The sequence below is a fragment of the Crocodylus porosus genome, unplaced genomic scaffold (assembly GCF_001723895.1).
Source record: "Crocodylus porosus isolate Cpor-Errol unplaced genomic scaffold, CroPor_comp1, whole genome shotgun sequence".
In the NCBI taxonomy this organism is placed as follows: domain Eukaryota; kingdom Metazoa; phylum Chordata; order Crocodylia; family Crocodylidae; genus Crocodylus; species Crocodylus porosus.
Genome location: NW_017728909.1, coordinates 20,599,197 through 20,616,650, shown reverse-complemented (window position 1 = coordinate 20,616,650; position 17,454 = coordinate 20,599,197). Strand labels below are relative to the sequence as shown.

At 63.3% G+C, this 17,454-nt stretch overlaps 1 protein-coding gene across 1 annotated transcript in view; it reads left to right on the top strand.

Annotated features, from left to right (window-relative positions):
• The window catches only part of ARID3C (AT-rich interaction domain 3C), a 41,598-nt gene extending 26,829 nt beyond the window's left edge, over window positions 1-14,769 (top strand). Inside the window, exons 2-7 of the mRNA XM_019531874.1 lie at window positions 1,516-1,588; window positions 9,875-10,058; window positions 10,718-10,962; window positions 11,256-11,513; window positions 12,920-13,009; window positions 14,464-14,769. Of these exons, the coding sequence (XP_019387419.1) occupies window positions 1,576-1,588; window positions 9,875-10,058; window positions 10,718-10,962; window positions 11,256-11,513; window positions 12,920-13,009; window positions 14,464-14,615 (942 nt within the window). The 5' untranslated portion in view covers window positions 1,516-1,575 and the 3' untranslated portion in view covers window positions 14,616-14,769. The remainder of the gene's footprint in view (window positions 1-1,515; window positions 1,589-9,874; window positions 10,059-10,717; window positions 10,963-11,255; window positions 11,514-12,919; window positions 13,010-14,463) is intronic.
• The last annotated feature ends 2,685 nt before the right edge of the window (window positions 14,770-17,454 follow it).

Here is a 17,454-nt window from a genome sequence, read left to right as displayed (position 1 = left end):
TGTCTTGACAACAGTGAGATGTCACGATAGCCACGCGTTACTGGCTTACATCATGATTGGTCAGCCACTGCGTGATAGCCGTGTCATGTCGTGACACTGGTACTATGCCACGATAGCCACATGCCATAGCCTGATGTGCACAGTTAACGTCATGACACCAGCATCATGTCATGACAGCACCTCCTGCTATGACATACTGCAATGGCTGCATGCCATGACTGTGCAACGCACATTGTGCTAGTGGAGCCATGCCGTGAAGGTCATGTCATAGCATAGTATAGGCATGGCCCTCGCTGTCCCTGTGGCGATAGTCGCACTGTGGCATAATAGGTGTGTGTCACGATCGCTGTGGCCTGCATCATGATAGTGGCACCCCATGACACAAAGGTTGGGGGTTCACATCACAATAGCTGCCCTGGGACATGAGGATGGCTACATCTGTACTGCGTGGCAGTTGCATGTCCAAGCTGAGCCAGACTCCCTATGCCACAATACCTGCAAACCCTGTCATGACAATCATGCCTCATGTCATGACATGATGTGACAGCAGGGTATGGCTTTGCTCCTGCTCTGTGGTGGCCACACGAGGCCATGACAAGGTCCCTGGCCTGTGGCTGCCGTGTCCCTGTGTTGTGACAGCCCTGCCCACGATTGCTTGGGCTCTGTCTTCCTGTTGTGATGCTGCGCCGTGACGTTCGGCGTGGGCGGCTTGCGACAGCGGCTCTGAGAAACCCCCATCTCCTGGGCTGTGGGAAAGAGAAGGGGAGTCTCTGTCTGTCCATCCATCCACTCATCTGATTATCGTACAGCTCATCCACCCGTCTGTCTGCAGGTCTGGCCCCTCTCTCTGTCCATCCCCGTACACCCAAGGTACGTCCCTTCCTGTCTGTCCTCACAGTCTGTCTGTCTCTCTGTCTAGCCTCCCCCGTGCTGGGGTGTCTGAGCACCTCCCGGGATCCCCAGCCATGGCTGTGGCTGGGATCTGGGGTAACGAAGCCTTTCCCCAGCCTGTAGCTGGGAGCACAGGAGCTACCCACGGCATGGCGTGGTGCCCTGGGGCCCTACGGCAGGGCGTTCAAAGGGCTGGCACTGCACCGGCATCGGGCTGGCTGCCAGGCCAGCGGTGAGCCGGACGCTGGCCACGCTTTAGCACCGTGACAGATTCTCCACGGGCACCAGGCGCTGGAGACAGCTCCGGCTGCAGTGGTGGGGAGTGAGCCCCACAGCCCGGGTCAGGGAGCAGGGCTGGGCACCTGGGCGGGCGCTGCGGTCCCTGTGCTGCGGTCTCGATGCAGCCAGCGGGGAATCCAAGCCAGGGTCAGCGCCGGGCGCCGGGGGAGGCAGACTCGGGCACCAGGGAGGTGGAGGGGCAGGAAGCCGCAAGAAGCTGGAGTCCTGCCTGGGCTCGCAGCCCTTCTCCGCCCAGACCCACACCAGCACTCGGAGACTCCCCGCTGGCAGTAGGGGGCACGTGGCATGCAGCCAGGCTGACCCCTGTTCCTCTCTCCCCTGCAGCTGTACGAGCTGGACGACGACCCGAAGCGCAAGGAGTTCCTGGACGACCTCTTCAGCTTCATGCAGAAGCGAGGTACGGGCAGGGGGAGCAGACCGGGGTGCCGCGGCGCCCCCGGCGTCCGTCTCCGGGCTCTGGCCCGCGGGCTAAACCGCGGGTGCTCTGGGGGTGCTGCATTCACCCCGGGCTGGCTCTGGGATACCAGGGGCTGCGGTTGGGAGCTGGGAGTCACGTCCCAGCCGCGCCGGGAGGCCGGGGGGGCTGCGCCGTCCCTGACGGACAGCTGCCCTCTCATCGGAAATCAGTGCGGCCGTGTTATCAGCCCCCAGCGGGGAAAGCAGGCCGCTGCCGCAATTGCGGGGACTCGATAAATGCTTTAACCTTTGCCCTCTCTCCCCCCACCCCAGCCGGCCGGGAACAATTACGGGCCCCCGCGCACGGGGCCGGATTAATTAGGGCTCTTTGCCAGCATCTGGATTAATGAACACGCCGCTCGATAGCGCATCAACCCCAGGCAGAGGTTAATGCTTTGCTAATTAACGGGGAAAGGCCAGGCGGGCTCGCAGGCGGGCGGAGGGGCCTGCTCTGCTGGGGGGGAGTTGTCACCCCCTCCCATCCCCTCTGGCGCTTGCTCTCTGCTAGGAGGGTGCCTGGGCTGCGGCCGAGACCCGGCAGACTTGTGTCACGCAGGGGCTGGCCATCACAGGGGAGAGACAAGACACAGGGGCGGCTGTGCAGGTTCGTTATCTCTCTCTCCAGAGCTAATTAACTCCAACACTGGATGCTAATTACCCAGCAGCCTCTCTGCTTGCGCCAGGCTTTGTGCTGGACACTGTTGTCTCTGCCCCCCCCCGCCCGGATCCTGAAACCCCAGGTCTTGGGGGCTTCGTGCCTGTGCCCTGGCCGCCTGCCCGACCGTCTCGGCCAGAGTCGTGCATGCTGGCTGACGCTGCTGCGCCTGCCGCGTTCCACCCCAGAGGTGGCTGCATTTCAGCCCAGTTCGCTCTCCTGTGAGGGGCTCTGGAAAGGTCCATGCACGGCTGTTGTCCTGGGAGCAGATGTATTGAGGGCAGTGGTTTATGTAGGATCTACACAAAGCATCTGTTGCTCCAGGTCTGTCCCAGCACTGGGAGGTCGGCGTGGGCCCTGGGAGCACATGGAGCCGGCCAGGGGGTGGATACTCCTCCCTGGGCAGGGCAGCGGGGGGGAGGGAACATGTGGCACACAACGGGGGGCAAAGCTGGGACTGGGGGCTGGGCTGGGGGCAGACAGAGCAGCTGCTGGCCAGAGGTGGGGGCTTGGCGAGGCGCGGGGGATTTATGACCCTCCTTTGTAGCAATATTTATCCAAGCGCCGGGCCGTGAAACTGGTTCTTCCTGCTCCCGCAGGCCCCCTCCTTGCAATGGGAGGGGAGGAGGACCTGCCCCTGGCCCCGGCAGGCTGCCTGTCTGGGCTCCCCTGCAGCCAGGCTGGGCGTCCCCACACCCTTTCCCCCCAGCTAAACCCCCCGAGCTGCTGGTCCCGGCTCTTGCACTCTCCCCAGGTGCGGGTGCCCAGGGGCTTTGAAGATGCCCAAGTGTGAAACAGCCTCTGAGCAGGAGCTGCCTCCCAGGGGTCCTGAAATGGAGCCTGCCCCGCTATAGCCCCTTTACAAGGCAGCTGGGCAGGCCCCTGGCTCAGGGCTGGGGGCTGTGCCAGGCTCTGGGGCATGCCAGGCATGGGCAACCGTGGCTCCCTGATTGAAAAGACCCTGCTGCGGTGGCCAAGACAGGGCCTCAGCATGGCAGGGAGGGGACTCAGCATGTAGCTGGGGTGCTGCATGCGTGTGCATGTGTAAGTGCACAAGCGAAAGGAGCAGGAGGCGCAGTGGAGCACTAGGTCATAGGTAACCCCTCGGCTCCTGTTCTCTCTCCCAAGCTGAGCAGGATCAGGCCTAGCTGGCGCTTGGAGGAGCGACCTTTTTGGGCTAAGGTGCTGCTCCCAACTTACAGGCACTTCTGCGTGTCTCAACCACAGCGTACCTGAAGGCCGTGCTAGCTGGTACGTTCTTCCCAGGGCTGCTCGTTTGTGCCAGCCAGTTCAGGTGGGCAGTGAGCCTCATAGCAGCCTTAGGGCACTTGTACACGTTACGAGTCGTTCACGTAGACGTTGCGAAAAGTTACAAGAAATCGCCACTTGCGTAGCATCGTAAAGACCGCCGTTCCACCCCAGAGGTGGCCGCGGTCCAGAGACAAGGAAGATCTCCCGCCCCGGTTGCAGACCCGCGTGCTGGGTGCGGCTGGGAGTCAGGGCAGCGGAAGCAGCAGCCAGAGCCCTGCGTGGGAGCCGGGCTGAGGAATGTCAGTGTTTACCTTGAAAGTTTTTATTGCTTGACCTTGTGTCTCCTCCCCAGCTCGTGTGTGTGCGCGCACGCGCACGCATAGGTGTGCATGCACACATGCATGCAAGGGGAAAAGGTGCTGTGCCCTTGTGGTGTGGGGATACCCGAGCGAGACGGCGTGCTCGTGTGACTCTGAATGGGTGACCTGGTGGGGGCGTTCCTCTGCCCGCCCATGTGCATGTGTGTTTGTACACCTGGGTGTGGAGGGGCAGAGGTCACATGTGTTTCTAGAAGGGTGTGTAGAGGCTGCGGGGGGAGGCAGGGCGCAGGGGTGTTTGTGGGGATGGGTGTGTGGTTGGGAGTTAGTTATGTGAGCGGTGTCTGGCTGCATGTGGGGGTGTGTCTGGCTGTGTGTGTGCATGATGTGGGGGTGTGCTCCGGTGTGTGGGCCACGCCTGGGTGACTGTGTCTGCCTGTTGCCTAAGGGAGTGTGTCAGGGGGTTTGCCTCTCTTTCTTTGCCTGTGAGGGAATGTGCATGTGTGTTTGTGGAAATGAGGGTATATATGTGTGTGTGTGTGTGTGTGTGTGTGTGTGGGTGTGGGTGTGTGGTGGGTGTTGTAGGCATGTTGGGGAGGAGTTATTTAAATTTCATACACTATCTTGTGCATATTAGTGTATACGGGGAAGCAGCATGTGTGCAGTATTGTAGGTGTAGGTATATGTGCATGTGTAAATTGTGTTGTGCATCTGAAAGAATGTGAGTGTATATGGAGGATGTGTGTTTGTGTGTGTGCATCCGTGTGTGTTGGGAGCAGAGCATGTATGTGTGTGGTGTGTGTATTTGGGGGATCAGTGTGTGTGTGTCTGGGGGAGCAGTGTGTGTGTAGGTGCATGTGCATTTGTGTCTATATGTGTATGGGGGAGCAGAGTATGTATGTGCGTGTCTGCACACTGGTGATATGTGTATGGGGGAGCAGTGTATGCATGTGTGTGTGTTCAGTGTTGTAGGTGTGGGTGTGTATGTGTGCATGTAAATTGTGTTGTGCATGCAAAGGAACGTGTGTGTATGTGGGGGATATGTGTGTGTGTATATGTGTATGGGGGAGCAGAGGATGGATGTGTGTGCACGTGTGTGGTGTGTGTCTATGGGGGAGTAGTGTGTGTGTGCATTTGTGCATGTGTGCACATGGGGGAGCAGAGTGTGTACGCGTGTTCTTGTGGTATGTGTGTACAGGGGACCAGTGTGTGCGTGTGCGGGGGCAGGGGGGAACGACGACACGCATGTGTGTATGCATCTGTGTACAACCCCAGCTCCATCCAGCACCTCGTCACGGACTACAGGCCCCCGCCCCAGCCGCCTGCGTGTTGCTCCCGCGTCCTGGCGGCGGGCACACACGTGCCCAAAGCCTCCGTGGGGGGGTCCTGGCTCAAAGGCGCAGCCCCCCCAACAGGGCAGCCCCCCAGCTCCCCACCCGCAAGCTTGAAAGTGAGCTTGGGCTGCTCAGCCCTGCTGCCTCGTTAGGTCTGAGCAGGTCACGACCCCTACGGTGCCCTTTGACCCCAGCGCCATCCATCACCAGCTACCAGGCGCTGGCACAGGGGGAGGGAGGCAGGGACACAGGCGGCTGGATTGGCTTGCACGCCCGGCTCCGGCTCCCCGCTAGAAGGGACGCCCGTGTGCGCACCCATGAATATACATGCACACATGTGCACACGGATGTATATGCGCAGTGCACACACAGATGTCCACACACAGCGCTCTCCCCTGCCCTGAGCATGCACACACACACCGGGACAGGCACACGTGCACATGCAGTGTGTCTGGGCACACACCTGTCCACGCAGGGGGCACACAGGAGCACAGTGGGTTCACGCTCCTATGGGGTGCCCCTGCAGGTGGGCGCAGGTACACACACACAGGAAGTGCCCTTGTCGTGCACACACAACTGGGGCCCGCGCACACCCAGGTTGCGTACACATGCATACGGGGCCCGCCGTAGCCAGACGGGGAGCCGACGGGGGGGGGCTCGGTGCTGATGGGGGCCATGAGGGGCTAAGCCAAGCCACGGAGGCTGTGCTTCGCAGGCCCCCCCTCACCAGAGGCCTGGGCCTTCAGACCCCCCCAGAGGCCGTGGCGGATTGATGCGCCCGCTGTCAGCCCTAATGAACCCGCCGCCGCGTCCCGCTCGCTGCTTGTCGGCGCAATTAAGCCCCTTCCATCCGTCAACGGGGTGCCGAGATGAGCCATGCTGAGAAATGGGCCCTCGCGCCAGCCACCCGCTGCCTCCCCCAACCCCTGCGAAGCCGCCCCTGGACTCCACGGCCCCTGTGCCACCCCCCGCCACGTGGGAGGGGCTGCACGCCGCCTGGGGGGTCCATGCCACGGCTGGCGGGGCAGGGAGAGGCTCCGGATCTGCAGCGATGCAGCTGCCTCTGGAGGGGAGCAGGGAGGAGTGACAGGGCGGAACGGGGTGCTTGGCTGCCAGGGGCTCCCAGCAAGCCTCCTGCCTGCACCAAGCACCCGCCAGGGTGCTGAGGTCAGTGGGGTGGGTGCAAAGCTGCCCTCAGTGGATGCACCCAGGTGCCAGCTGCCACCCCCTGGGCACAGCTCGGGGATGGCAACCCCATGGCACCCTGTACGCAGCTGTGCCCCGGGCTGGGCACAGGATGGGATGGAAGGATCCGGCCTCCCCCAGGCTTTGCATCCCCCCCGCAGCCGTTCCCGACCCTGCCGATAATTCCCCTCCATCCATCACGCCGGAGCTAATTGTCGGCCCACAATGGCTGCGCCTCCTGAATGGGCTTTTGTGCGCCTCTCCAGCCCGGCGCAGGGAGCCATCACTCTGCAGGGCCCCGACAGGTCCCTTTGTCCCCGCCGGCCCCCGCTGCTCAGAGACGCCCCCGAGATTAATGACAGCCCATTTTCATGTGTGCGCGCGTGGTGGGGGGGTGTCCGCCATCTCCTCCAACCTGAAAGCCCGGGGCAGGATCCGGCCCCAGAGCTGCACCCCACTGCCCCCCGACATCACTCGCCTGGGGTCCACACAGCATCCGAGGCAGAGACGAGGCTCGGGTCTGGGGCCAGCAGCGGGGGGGTGCCTGGACCTGGGCTGAGCCCCAGCAAACTCACTCCCCTTGTGATGCAGGGGAGCGTGGGAGTCCCAGGAGAGGGGCTGGGAGCAGTATCCCATGTCTGCAGCCCCTGCCCAGCACAAGGGCCCCAGTTCTGCACCCGGGGGGGTGCCGGCGAAGGCAGATGGGTGCAGCGGCAACCCCCAGTGTTGTGCACAGAGGCGCTTGTGGGGAAGAGAGACCCCCTCACCCTGCCTGGTGCCACCTGCCTGGGTCCAGACCCCCCACCCCAGCCGCGGGGGGACTGGAGCAGCCCACAGCAGAGCTGCTGGGCTCTGTGCGGGACCCCTGAGCTGTCCCGGGACCGGGAGGCTGCAACGTTGCAGGGAGCAACGAGGTTTGCTTCGAGGAGATGCTGGCGGCGGGGGGGGGGGGTGCAGGACCCAGAGTCCTACCCCCGACCAAGCCGCCCAGACAACAAAGTTAAATGAACTCAGCCAAGGAATAAAAGGAGCTCATTTGTCAGGCTCCGCGCGGCCGGCGAGCCAATATCGGGGCCATAAATTAGGGTCCGGGAAAGCTGCGGTGAGTGACGGTTTCGTTTGAGGTGGGAAGCGGGCCCGTGACAGCCTCTGCGAGGCAAATGGATGGCTTTCCGATACCGCCACCGCCGCCCAAAGAAAGGCCAGGATGAATGCGGGGCACCCCCGCCCGCCTCGCTCCCCGGGCACCAGGCGTTGGCGTGACCTCCGGGTGCTGCGTCGCTGCAACAGCGCAGCGGCTGCGACAGCAGGGCTGGCACACGCGGCTCCTGCCCGAGCTGGCAGCGGTGCCCCTGCACGAACAGGTCTGCGGAGACCCCTGTCCCGGAAGGGGGATGCATCAGTGACTCTACATCGCAGCTGCAGCCAGTGCTGCAAGCAACTGCGCCGTTAGGAAAGGTGCAGGAGCCAGGCAGTTGCATGCTTCAGCGCAGGCTCTGCCTGCGGCTGGGGGGGTCAGGAAGAAATGCTGCAAGAGGGACATGTTTGTGCTGCACCACCTGGGGGGAATCGGACCTGGAGCCAGAGCCGGGGCAGCAGGGAGATTTGCCCCCTCCCCAGGCGAACCCAGACCCTTTCCCCCGGGCCGGTCCCTCTGCCCGAGGCTGCAGCCGCATGACACTCCCTCCGCCTCCCCGGAGAGTTACGGCATCGCAGCGGCCGTAATTCTCGGTGCCTATTGAGGGCTGCCGCCATAAATCCGGGCTGCCCCATAAAACTGCAAAGGCAAAGCACAGGTTAATGATGGCAGGCCAGGCCTCAGGGCCCCTCGCAGTGGCTGGGGGACACGAATGGGGCCCCGCAGGCCTGGCACCCGGAGCTGGGCAGGGCTGGGGGGCAGCTAGCCTGTGCCCCGTGCCCAGGAGAGCCTTGGGGGCAGGAGAGAGGCAAGGGCAGCCTGCTTGTGGGGTGCTGGGGGTAAAGGGCCACACACGTGACCATGTGCTGGGGCACAGAGGGGGACTGTGGGGGTGCTGGGAGATGGGGCGTCTGCGTCCCCGCCATCCATGCAGCCTCCGCACCAGGGTTTTGCTGGTCCCGGGGGCCGGAGCCGGCTGTAATTAGCCCCTGAATATCTGGCAGCGCTGTCGATGCCGCAGGATTATTGGAATTGATCTCAGCCGCAGGGGACGTGGGGGGGCAGCAGGCCGGGGAAGGCGATCGGCGCGGCCCTCGTTAGCGCCCGCCCGGGGGCTCCGAGCGAGGCGGCGCGGCCTGGCCTCCAGCAGCCGAGGCGCCGGGGTTTGCTGGCTGCCTGTCGCGGGGGGGCAGGCATCCGGCGCTCAGCGTCCCGCTGCTGCCTGCGCCAGCCCCATGGAGGACCCTCCACCCCGGGCCCGGGCTCAGTGCCTGCTGGCGTGGCCCTGCTGGCGAGGGACATGTGAGGGCCCCAGCTGCTCCGTCCAGCCTGGCCCCTGGATGCCCCTGCACGGCCCCGCTTGCCGGCTCGGGGCTGGCGGGACGGCGCGGGGGGCCCTGGGGCGCCAGGCCAGGCTGGCTGAGGGGTCCCCGAGGGCTGTGCCACCCCAGTTGCTCCTCGATGCCCATGCACCCTGCACCCTGCTGCACCTCCAGCCCCGCGGGGTTTCCCCGGGGTGGGTGCAGGCCTGGGGCCGGGTTCCCTGCCCGCCTCAGCTGTTCTGTGCCTGTGAACACACATGAGCTCTGCACAACACAACACACTCCCTCTGGCACAACACCGCACAGCATAATGCAACACAACCCCCTGCCTTTTCACCAACACAACACACACACTCCCCACACCACAACGCACTCCTTCCCTCCAACACAGCACAGCACAATGCAACACGGCACACCCGCCTTCTCCCCCACGCGGCACCTCACAACACAACACAACACGCCTGCCTTTCCCCCAGTACAGAACAACACAGCGCACAAGCTCCCTCCCATACAGAACAACACAATGCAACGCACCGCATATGCTCCCTGACAGCACCACACAGCGGACCTGCCTTCTTTGCAGCCCAACACAACACACACAGTAACACACCATGCTCCCCGCAGCACAACACACACATTGCAATGCAACACACACGCTGCCTCCAACATAGCACAACACCCGTGTGCTCTCTACAACACAACACACCCACTCCCTCCAATGCAGCGCCACACACACACGCGGCACTGTAACGTGTGCCTCCTCCAACACAACACACGCACACTCCTCCACCACAACACAGCCCATGCGCTCACGCTCCACCGCCGTGGGCCAGCGTCCCAGGCGCCAGCAGCTGCCCCCGGTGACCTGGGGTGGGTGCGCGGCCACGGCTGTGTGTGGGGACACAGCAGAGCACCCTGCTGTGTGTCCTAGACCCCGTACTGCTGAGCGGGAGCTGAGTCCCCGGCTGGTTCTTGCCTTCATGCCCCTCACCCCATGCCACGCTCTCTCCCCCCGTGTCTCCCAGGGACGCCCGTGAACCGCATCCCCATCATGGCCAAGCAGGTGCTGGACCTGTACACGCTGTACCGGCTGGTGACCGACAAGGGCGGCCTGGTGGAGGTGATCAACAAGAAGATCTGGAGGGAGATCACCAAAGGCCTCAACCTGCCCACCTCCATCACCAGCGCCGCCTTCACCCTGCGCACCCAGTGAGCTGCCCAGCTGGGGGGTAGGGGCGGGGGGCTCATGAACCCTGGGCACGGCTCCTGCTGCCCGCTCGCTCCTGGACATGGCTGTGCTCGGGCACCGTATTAAGAGAACGGGGTGGCTCCATCGTGACCGCGAGGGCTGCCAGCATGCCCTCAGCTCTGCCCCTGCTGGGTTGCAGCCTGGGCTGTACAGCGCCTAGCACAGGGGCGCCTCCCTACTGAGCGGGTTCTCCAGGTACTCCCGCTGTGCAGGAATGAAGGGGAGCGCTGCTACAGCCCTGCTCCCCTGAGCCCAGGCGGGGGCACCTGGGCATCGCGATCCTCAGCCCAGAGCTTGGGCTGAGTTGGTCGTTCTTAGGCATGTATGTGCCTGCGTGTGCATGCATGTATGTGTGCTAGCATGTGCAGGCATATGCACTAGCATGTGTGCATGCCTGCTTGTGCACATTTGCATGGATGCACATTTGTGTTTGGGTGCATGCGTGTATGAATGTGTGCATGTACGTGTGTGCACGTGTGTGCATGCATGTGTGCATATGCATATGTGTGCACACGTGAGCAGGTGTGGGTACATGTCTATCCATGCATGTGTCTGTATGCATGTGCATGGCAGTGAGTCCCCGCTTCCCCGTCTCACTCACACCTCCGTGCCCCCGTAGGTACATGAAGTACCTGTACCCCTACGAGTGTGAGAAGCGAGCGCTCAGCTCCCCAGGCGAGCTCCAGGCTGCCATCGACAGCAACCGGCGGGAGGGCCGGCGGCAGAGCTTCAGCGCCGCGCTCTTCAGCTACTCGCCCGTGGGCACGCCAGCCATGCTGGCCTCCCCCAAGGGCTCCGTGCCTGCCCTCGCCCTCGCTACCCACGGCTGCAGCCAGCTCGCCCAGGTGCACGCCATCAAGAAAGGTGGGTGGGGAGGGGGGCAGGTCCTGCTTCTCCGGGGCTGAGAGCTGGAAGCCCTGGGTACTGCTGCATGTGGGCTGCCCGGAGGGGCTTGCCCCCAGGGTACACCTGGCCCGTGCTGTCCGTACGGCCACCCAGAGAGGGCAATATGGTAGAGGGAGGCTGAGATGCCCACCCCGTGGCATCTGAGTCCCAAGAGCTTCTGTGCCCGGTGCTCCCATCCCCCTGTCCAGCTCCGGGGGCTTTACCGGGGGGTATAGGGTGCCACCCTGAACCTCCGCCCTGCCTCATCCCAGCAGAAGATGGCCTGCTGTCCGCGGCGGTGCCTGGGCGCCTCGCCATCCCCGTGAGCCTGGCGGGGCACCACCTGGCAGCCGCCTCCCAGGCCGCGGCGCTGGAGCAGCTGCGGGAGAAGCTGGAGACGGGGGAGCCCCCGGAGAAGAAGATGGCGCTGATGGCAGAGGAGCAGCAGCGGCTGGTGCAGCATGCCCTGCAGCAGAACCTCCTGGCCATGGCCTCCCAGCTCCCCATGAGCGTCAAGATCGGCAGCCGAGGTACCTGCCGCAAGGCGGGCGCATCGGGGCCTTGCGGGGCACCCCGGGGCGCGGGCGCTGCCCACAGCCTTGCAGCTGAGCAGGGATGGGCCTGGCCGGTGCCTGGGAGACCCCAGGATGCTCCAGGTGCTGGTGCCTCTGCTGCATGTTGCTCTGTGCTGGGGGAGATGGGGCTGCTTACTGTTGCACCACCTACAGTGACCAGGCAGGGCACTTGTACACAGCACCTCCCAGGAGGATGTCTCCTGAGCGGGTGGGCACAGTGCGACAGCTTTTTCCTTGCCCTCCATTTATATCCCCCCTTTTCCTCCTTCTGCTTCCCCATCCCCCCGTCTTGCACGGCCCCTCCACCAACAGCTCATAAAATTCTAGAGGGGCCAGATGGGAAGAGAGCTCCGAGGTCATTGTGTCCAGCCCCTGCCTGTCCAAACCAGCCCAGACAAACCCGTTGTCCAACCTCTTAGCAAAACCACCGGCATCCGACGCAGCCCCAGGCATCACCCCCAACTCTGCCGCAGGGGAAGCTGGGGGTCCGCGGTGGCCAACGTCCTGCTGCTGCAAAGGGTTGCTAACAGATGCTCCAGAGGTCCCAGGCGGAGGCCGTGCCCCCGCTGCAGAGGAAGGCAAAACCCCGACAGTCTCAACCTTTCTAGACTCCAGCCCCCTTGCCAGCCTCAGGCAGTGCCAGCTCCCACTCGTCCCTCCCTTCTCGACTATGGAAAACCCCTGGGACCGTTCTTCCATGGCCAACACCCAGCAAGCCCACAACGGGGAAGATGCCCGTGACACAGTATTCCTATGGTCAATCTCCGGGTGTGACTCCCAGGCAGCTGGTTGCACACCCAATCTGCACGGCACCCTTAAAAGGATCTCGTGGCACCCTGGGGTGCTGCAGGACCCCTGCTGAGACCCACCGCTGCGACGTCCCAGGAGCTGGAGAAACACTGCAGGTGTCAGGGTTGATGGTAGTTTTCCCAAGGGTTTAGTTAATGGATTTAGTTTGGACAGGGCTGATCCCGCCTCAGGCAGGGGTTGGACTGGAGCTCTCTTCCAGCCCCATCAGGGGCGTTTGCTCTACGCCCGCGGAGGAGGGCACAGGAAGAGGTGGACGGACAAACAGACCACAGCACATCTGCAGATGAACGGGGGACTGAGAGCCGCTGTGAAGAGGTGGGAGGCTGGGGGGTACATAGAGGGCATGCGTGGCCAGCAGAGAAGAGGGACAGATGGAAGGTCGTGTGCAATGACACACTCGTGGCCTGCCCCTTCTGGGCCATGTTAATCCCGCTGCAAGACCCACCCAGCCTCACAACAGGCCGTGGGACCGGGGCCCTTCCCTCCGGCGCTCCCCCATCTCGTCTCTGTTTCTCTCCGTGCTCATATCGGTATTTCCTCCCCCTCCGCAGATGACAGACAGGAGACCGCATTGAACCTGTCCACCACAGGTATTAGCAGCATCAACATGTCAATAGAAATAAATGGAGTTGTCTACACAGGTAAATAGAAGGGCTGCTTGGGCCGTGTAATTGCGGCTGGGAAATCCAATAAGTTATAGCCACTGCCGGGCCGGCAAGTCCTTCCTGCGAGCTGATGTCTTTACTATAAAATCCATTGTAATGAAGTGGCAGGGCTGAGAGCGCCGGGGCGGGGGCAAGGGGCAGGGGGCCGCGCGCTGGGAGCCCAGCACCGGGCTTGGCTCCGTGTTGGGGGGGTCTGGGGTGTTGGAGGCACTGGGACGCCCGGGATGCGGCTGCTCCTGGGAGCCGGGGTGGGTGGACGGGCAGGTGGGGGTGTCTTTTCTGCCCCTCCCTTCCGTCTGTTTGGGGACGGCGGTGCTGCCAAGGCACCGTCTCAGCCAGCAGCAGGGGGTACCAGTCCTGGACTGGTCCTGGGTGGGGTGGGTGGGCTGAGCTGAGCTGAACTGGGCAGCACCATGCCTCTCCCTGGGGGGCTCTGGAGACCCCAGCGGCTGCTGAGTGTTGGGGAGGGGGCACGAACCCAAGTGTGTGACCCTGGGGCTGCACAAGGAGCTGCCATGCCTGGCTGCTACAGCTTTTTGAACCGCAGCTCCAGGCTCCAGGGGCTTGGCCCGTTCTGGGCTGGCCAAGCTGCGGTGTGTGCCCAGCTCAGAGCCTGAGCCAGCCCAGGGGCCCCTGCCAGTGATGTAAGCCGGGCTCGTGGGCCCACAGGCCCCACAGTGGGGCGGGTGAGCGCATGGGCTGAGGTCTGTGGTCATCTGGGGGGAGGTGAGTGAGCCCAGGGGAGGCAGAGGGGGGGAAGGATCCCTGTGTCTGTGCGTGTGTGTGCACATGGATGCATGTGTGTGCGTGCATGCTTTGTGTGTGCACATACTTATTCGTGTGCACGTGTACTGTGTGTGCATGCATGTTTGTGTGTGCATGCATACTGCTGTGTGTACATATGTATGCGCATATGGCTGTGTGTATGCATATGCATGTGCGCATGTGTGTGCATATGTATGTACCTGTGTACATGTACGTATATCTAAGGGCATGTGTGTGTGCGCGCATGTGTAGGCACATGTGTGCTTACCAGTGTGTGTGTGCATGCATGTGCATATACATGTGTGTATGTTTGTGTGCAAGTGTGTGGTGTGTGCATATGTGTTTCTCATCTGGGCTAAGTGGGTCACCCTGCGGCCCCCTGCAGCTGCCTCCCCACCCCGCTGAGCTGTCCCAATTAAATCCTGACACTGGCTCTGACAGCAGTTAAATATTTAACTCCCTGCAAAGGTCAGGCTGGATAAACAACCCCTGCATCCGCCCCACGGCCCTGCACCCCTTCCCCAAGCACCAGGCCTAGGTGGGGTGAGCTGGGGGGTAGGACAGGGCTGGTGGGGAGGGCATGCAGAGGGGTTCCCTGCTCAGGGACCTGAAGCTGCACCGTGGGGCCATGCCAGGGCTGCCATAACGCATGTGTTTGTCCGCAGGTGTCCTGTTCGCCCGCCGGCCAGCGGTGCCCGGAGCCCCCAGCAGCGCCGGTGGGGGCAACACCCATGGGCAAGCGAGCCCAGCACCCTCCCAGAACCAGCTGCTGTCAACCTCTTCCCACAGCCACACTCCCGCCAGCACCTCGCCGTGAACGCGGGGGGGACCGCCAGCCCCAGCCCCCAGCCCCCATCCTCCCTCGCACCTGAGGACGAAGCACCCCTGAGCTGTGCCGGTGGAGCACCTGCTGCCGCCCTGCTGCGGGGACACCGTGGCTGCTTGCCAGGCTGCTGCCTTCACCCACTCTCCTCTGCCACCTCCTTCCCCACCTGCCTGGGCTGGAGGCCTGGTGCCAGGCTGGGGGCTCTGTGTCCACTGCCCGGGGCCAGGTCAGGGCTGGCGGTGGCTTCGGCTGCTTGAGGACTAAGCTGAGGCATAGTGGGGTGGAGGGAGCCACACACCTGTGCCCTGCATGGCACACGTGTGCCCTTCCACCCCGTGAGAAGCTCCTGGGCTGCCCTTGCACGCTCGTGTGATGGCCAGGCTTTTTGTGTGCCACGCCTCCCCACAGGGCATGATCATGCACACCTTCTGTCCTCACTGTCGCACCCCTGCCCAGTGTCCTCCCCTGCATGCACGCACGCGAACACACACACACACTCATGCACAAGGTGTTACGCACATGCAGTCTCTTCACCATGATGCCCACACATATAATCCCCTTACCAGCCCCTGTCACGCATGCTGTCCTCCCCCGCCTGTCACACATGCAAACACACAATGACCTCTCTGGTGCAGGCACACCCCCCCACCTCACACACACACATGCACACACACACACCTCCCTCCCTGTCACACTCACCCCATTTCCCCCGCTCTCACACAGGGTGCTAGCCCTCTCACACACACGCACATGTGCACAGCACCATCTAGGCATGCACGATGCCTTCCATGTAACAGATGTGTGCTCACACAACACCCCCTCAGTACGTGTTGCACTTGCTCCTGTCATATCCCCAGTACATCCAAGCACTTGTACAACACCCCCATCACACATACGCACTTGCTGTTCTGTCCATGCATGCACACAATCCCTGTTACATACGTGAACTCACACGCTGCCCTCCATCGCGCGCATGCACTTGCTCTTGCTACAGCCGAGCACACACACAATCCCCCCATTACACACATGCTCTCACGTGGTGCCCCATGACCCCCAACCCCCCATCACCCCCGGGGAAGCCAACACGGATGGTAGCCAGGGCAGAGCCGGGGCAAGAGGAAGAGGAAGGGCAGCAGACAGGGGACGGAGTTGTGCATGCAAGAGAGGGATCTGGGCTGGGCTGGGCCTGGCTGTTCTCCCTCCACCCGTCCCCCCCAAGGGCGGGGGTACCTCTGTGGGTGCTGGAGACTGGGAAGGGGCGGGGTCTGGTGGAGGGTGGAGCCTACACTGGCCTGGGTCCAGAGGGCTGTATGTGGAGGGCAGAGCCTATGGGAGGGGTGGGGCCTAGTGGGTTGAATGCATGTGGGGGATGGAGCCTGGGGGGGAGGTGAGGGGTGGGGCCTACTGAATGGAGCAAGGGGTGGAGCCTGGGGGTTAAGGGGCAGGGCCTTGTGGATTGAATGCAAGGGGGTGAGGCCTAGTGAACTGGTGCAGGGGGTGGAGCCTGGGGGTGCAAGGGGTGGGGCCAAGTGAGCTGTGCAGGGGGTGGAGCCTGGGGATGTAAGGGGCGGGGCCTAGTGGGTTGAATGCAGGGGGGAGGTCCTAAGGGCAGTAGAGGGTTCCTGAATTCCTGCCCCCGCCCTGCTGTAGCCCAGGGCATACCCCGCCTCCCCGCACTCCCCTTCCCGATGCCAAGATTGCCAAATACCTCACCGCAGGCGCCGGGGGGGCATCTGGCTTTACCTCTACCCGCTAACCCGGCGCCAGCCCCCAGCCATCCTAGTTCGGCCCGGCTGCATGGGGACAGATCCCCAAGGTACCAAAGAAGGGACCGAGCAGCACAGACCTCACGTCTACCTCATCCTGCAGCGGGTCTCGGTGCCAGCCCCTGGGTGGGCAGGGGCCGGGGGCTGTGGGGAGCTGACTCCTGTCTGCGTCACCGGTGTTGTCCCCGGTGGGGCTGGCTCCGATGCCCTGAGCTGTCCGGCCCGATCCCCTCTGCATGTTCCTGAACGTTCAGAGAAGAAGCTAAAGTACTCCCTGATGCCGACCAAAGATGGACGAGGACCCTGCTCCCCTGCGGCCTTGCCCTGTGAAGCAGGTGGAGCCCACCGCAACCTCCCAGGGTGGGTCTGGGGGCAGCTGGACTCGGCCACGCGTTGCCTGGCAGGGGGCATGGGCCAAAGCCGTGGACTTCGAGGGCACCACGCTACTCACCTGGAGACCGGACTGAGCCGGGAAGGGGGGTGGGGGAGCTCCATTTACAGCCGGTACCAAAGATCGGACGCATCCGGGAAGCGGCGGAGCCGCAGCCCACGGAGGAGGGGGCAGGAGGATCTCGCTGGCGTCTGCCCGGGCGTCCGTCTGCCCGCTGCTAGGCTGGTTGGAGGCGCTGTCTGGGCAGGCTGCTCCCCTGCTCCTTTCCTGGGCTAGGTCCTTCCTCCTCCGGGAGCGGGTCTGGGAGCCCGGGATGGGGGCTTGGGGGGCACGAAGGACCCGTGATACCCCTGCGGCAGCGCCGCGCTCCTGCGCGCTCGCGCAATAAAGATGCTGCTTTTCTCCGACATGCCCTGCGCCGCCTGTGTCTGCCGGGCTGGGCCCCTGCTCTCGCTCCTTACCCATAATGCCTTGCTCTTGCCTCCCACCCACAAGCCCCTGCTCTCACTCCTTACCCACAATGCCCCCTGCTTGTGTCCCTTACCCACAATGCCCTCCGCCCTTGCTCCCTACCCACAATGCTCCTGTTCTCACTCTTTACCCACAATGCCCTCTGCCCTTGCTCCTTACCCACGATGCTCCTGTTCTCACTCTTTACCCACAATGCCCTCTG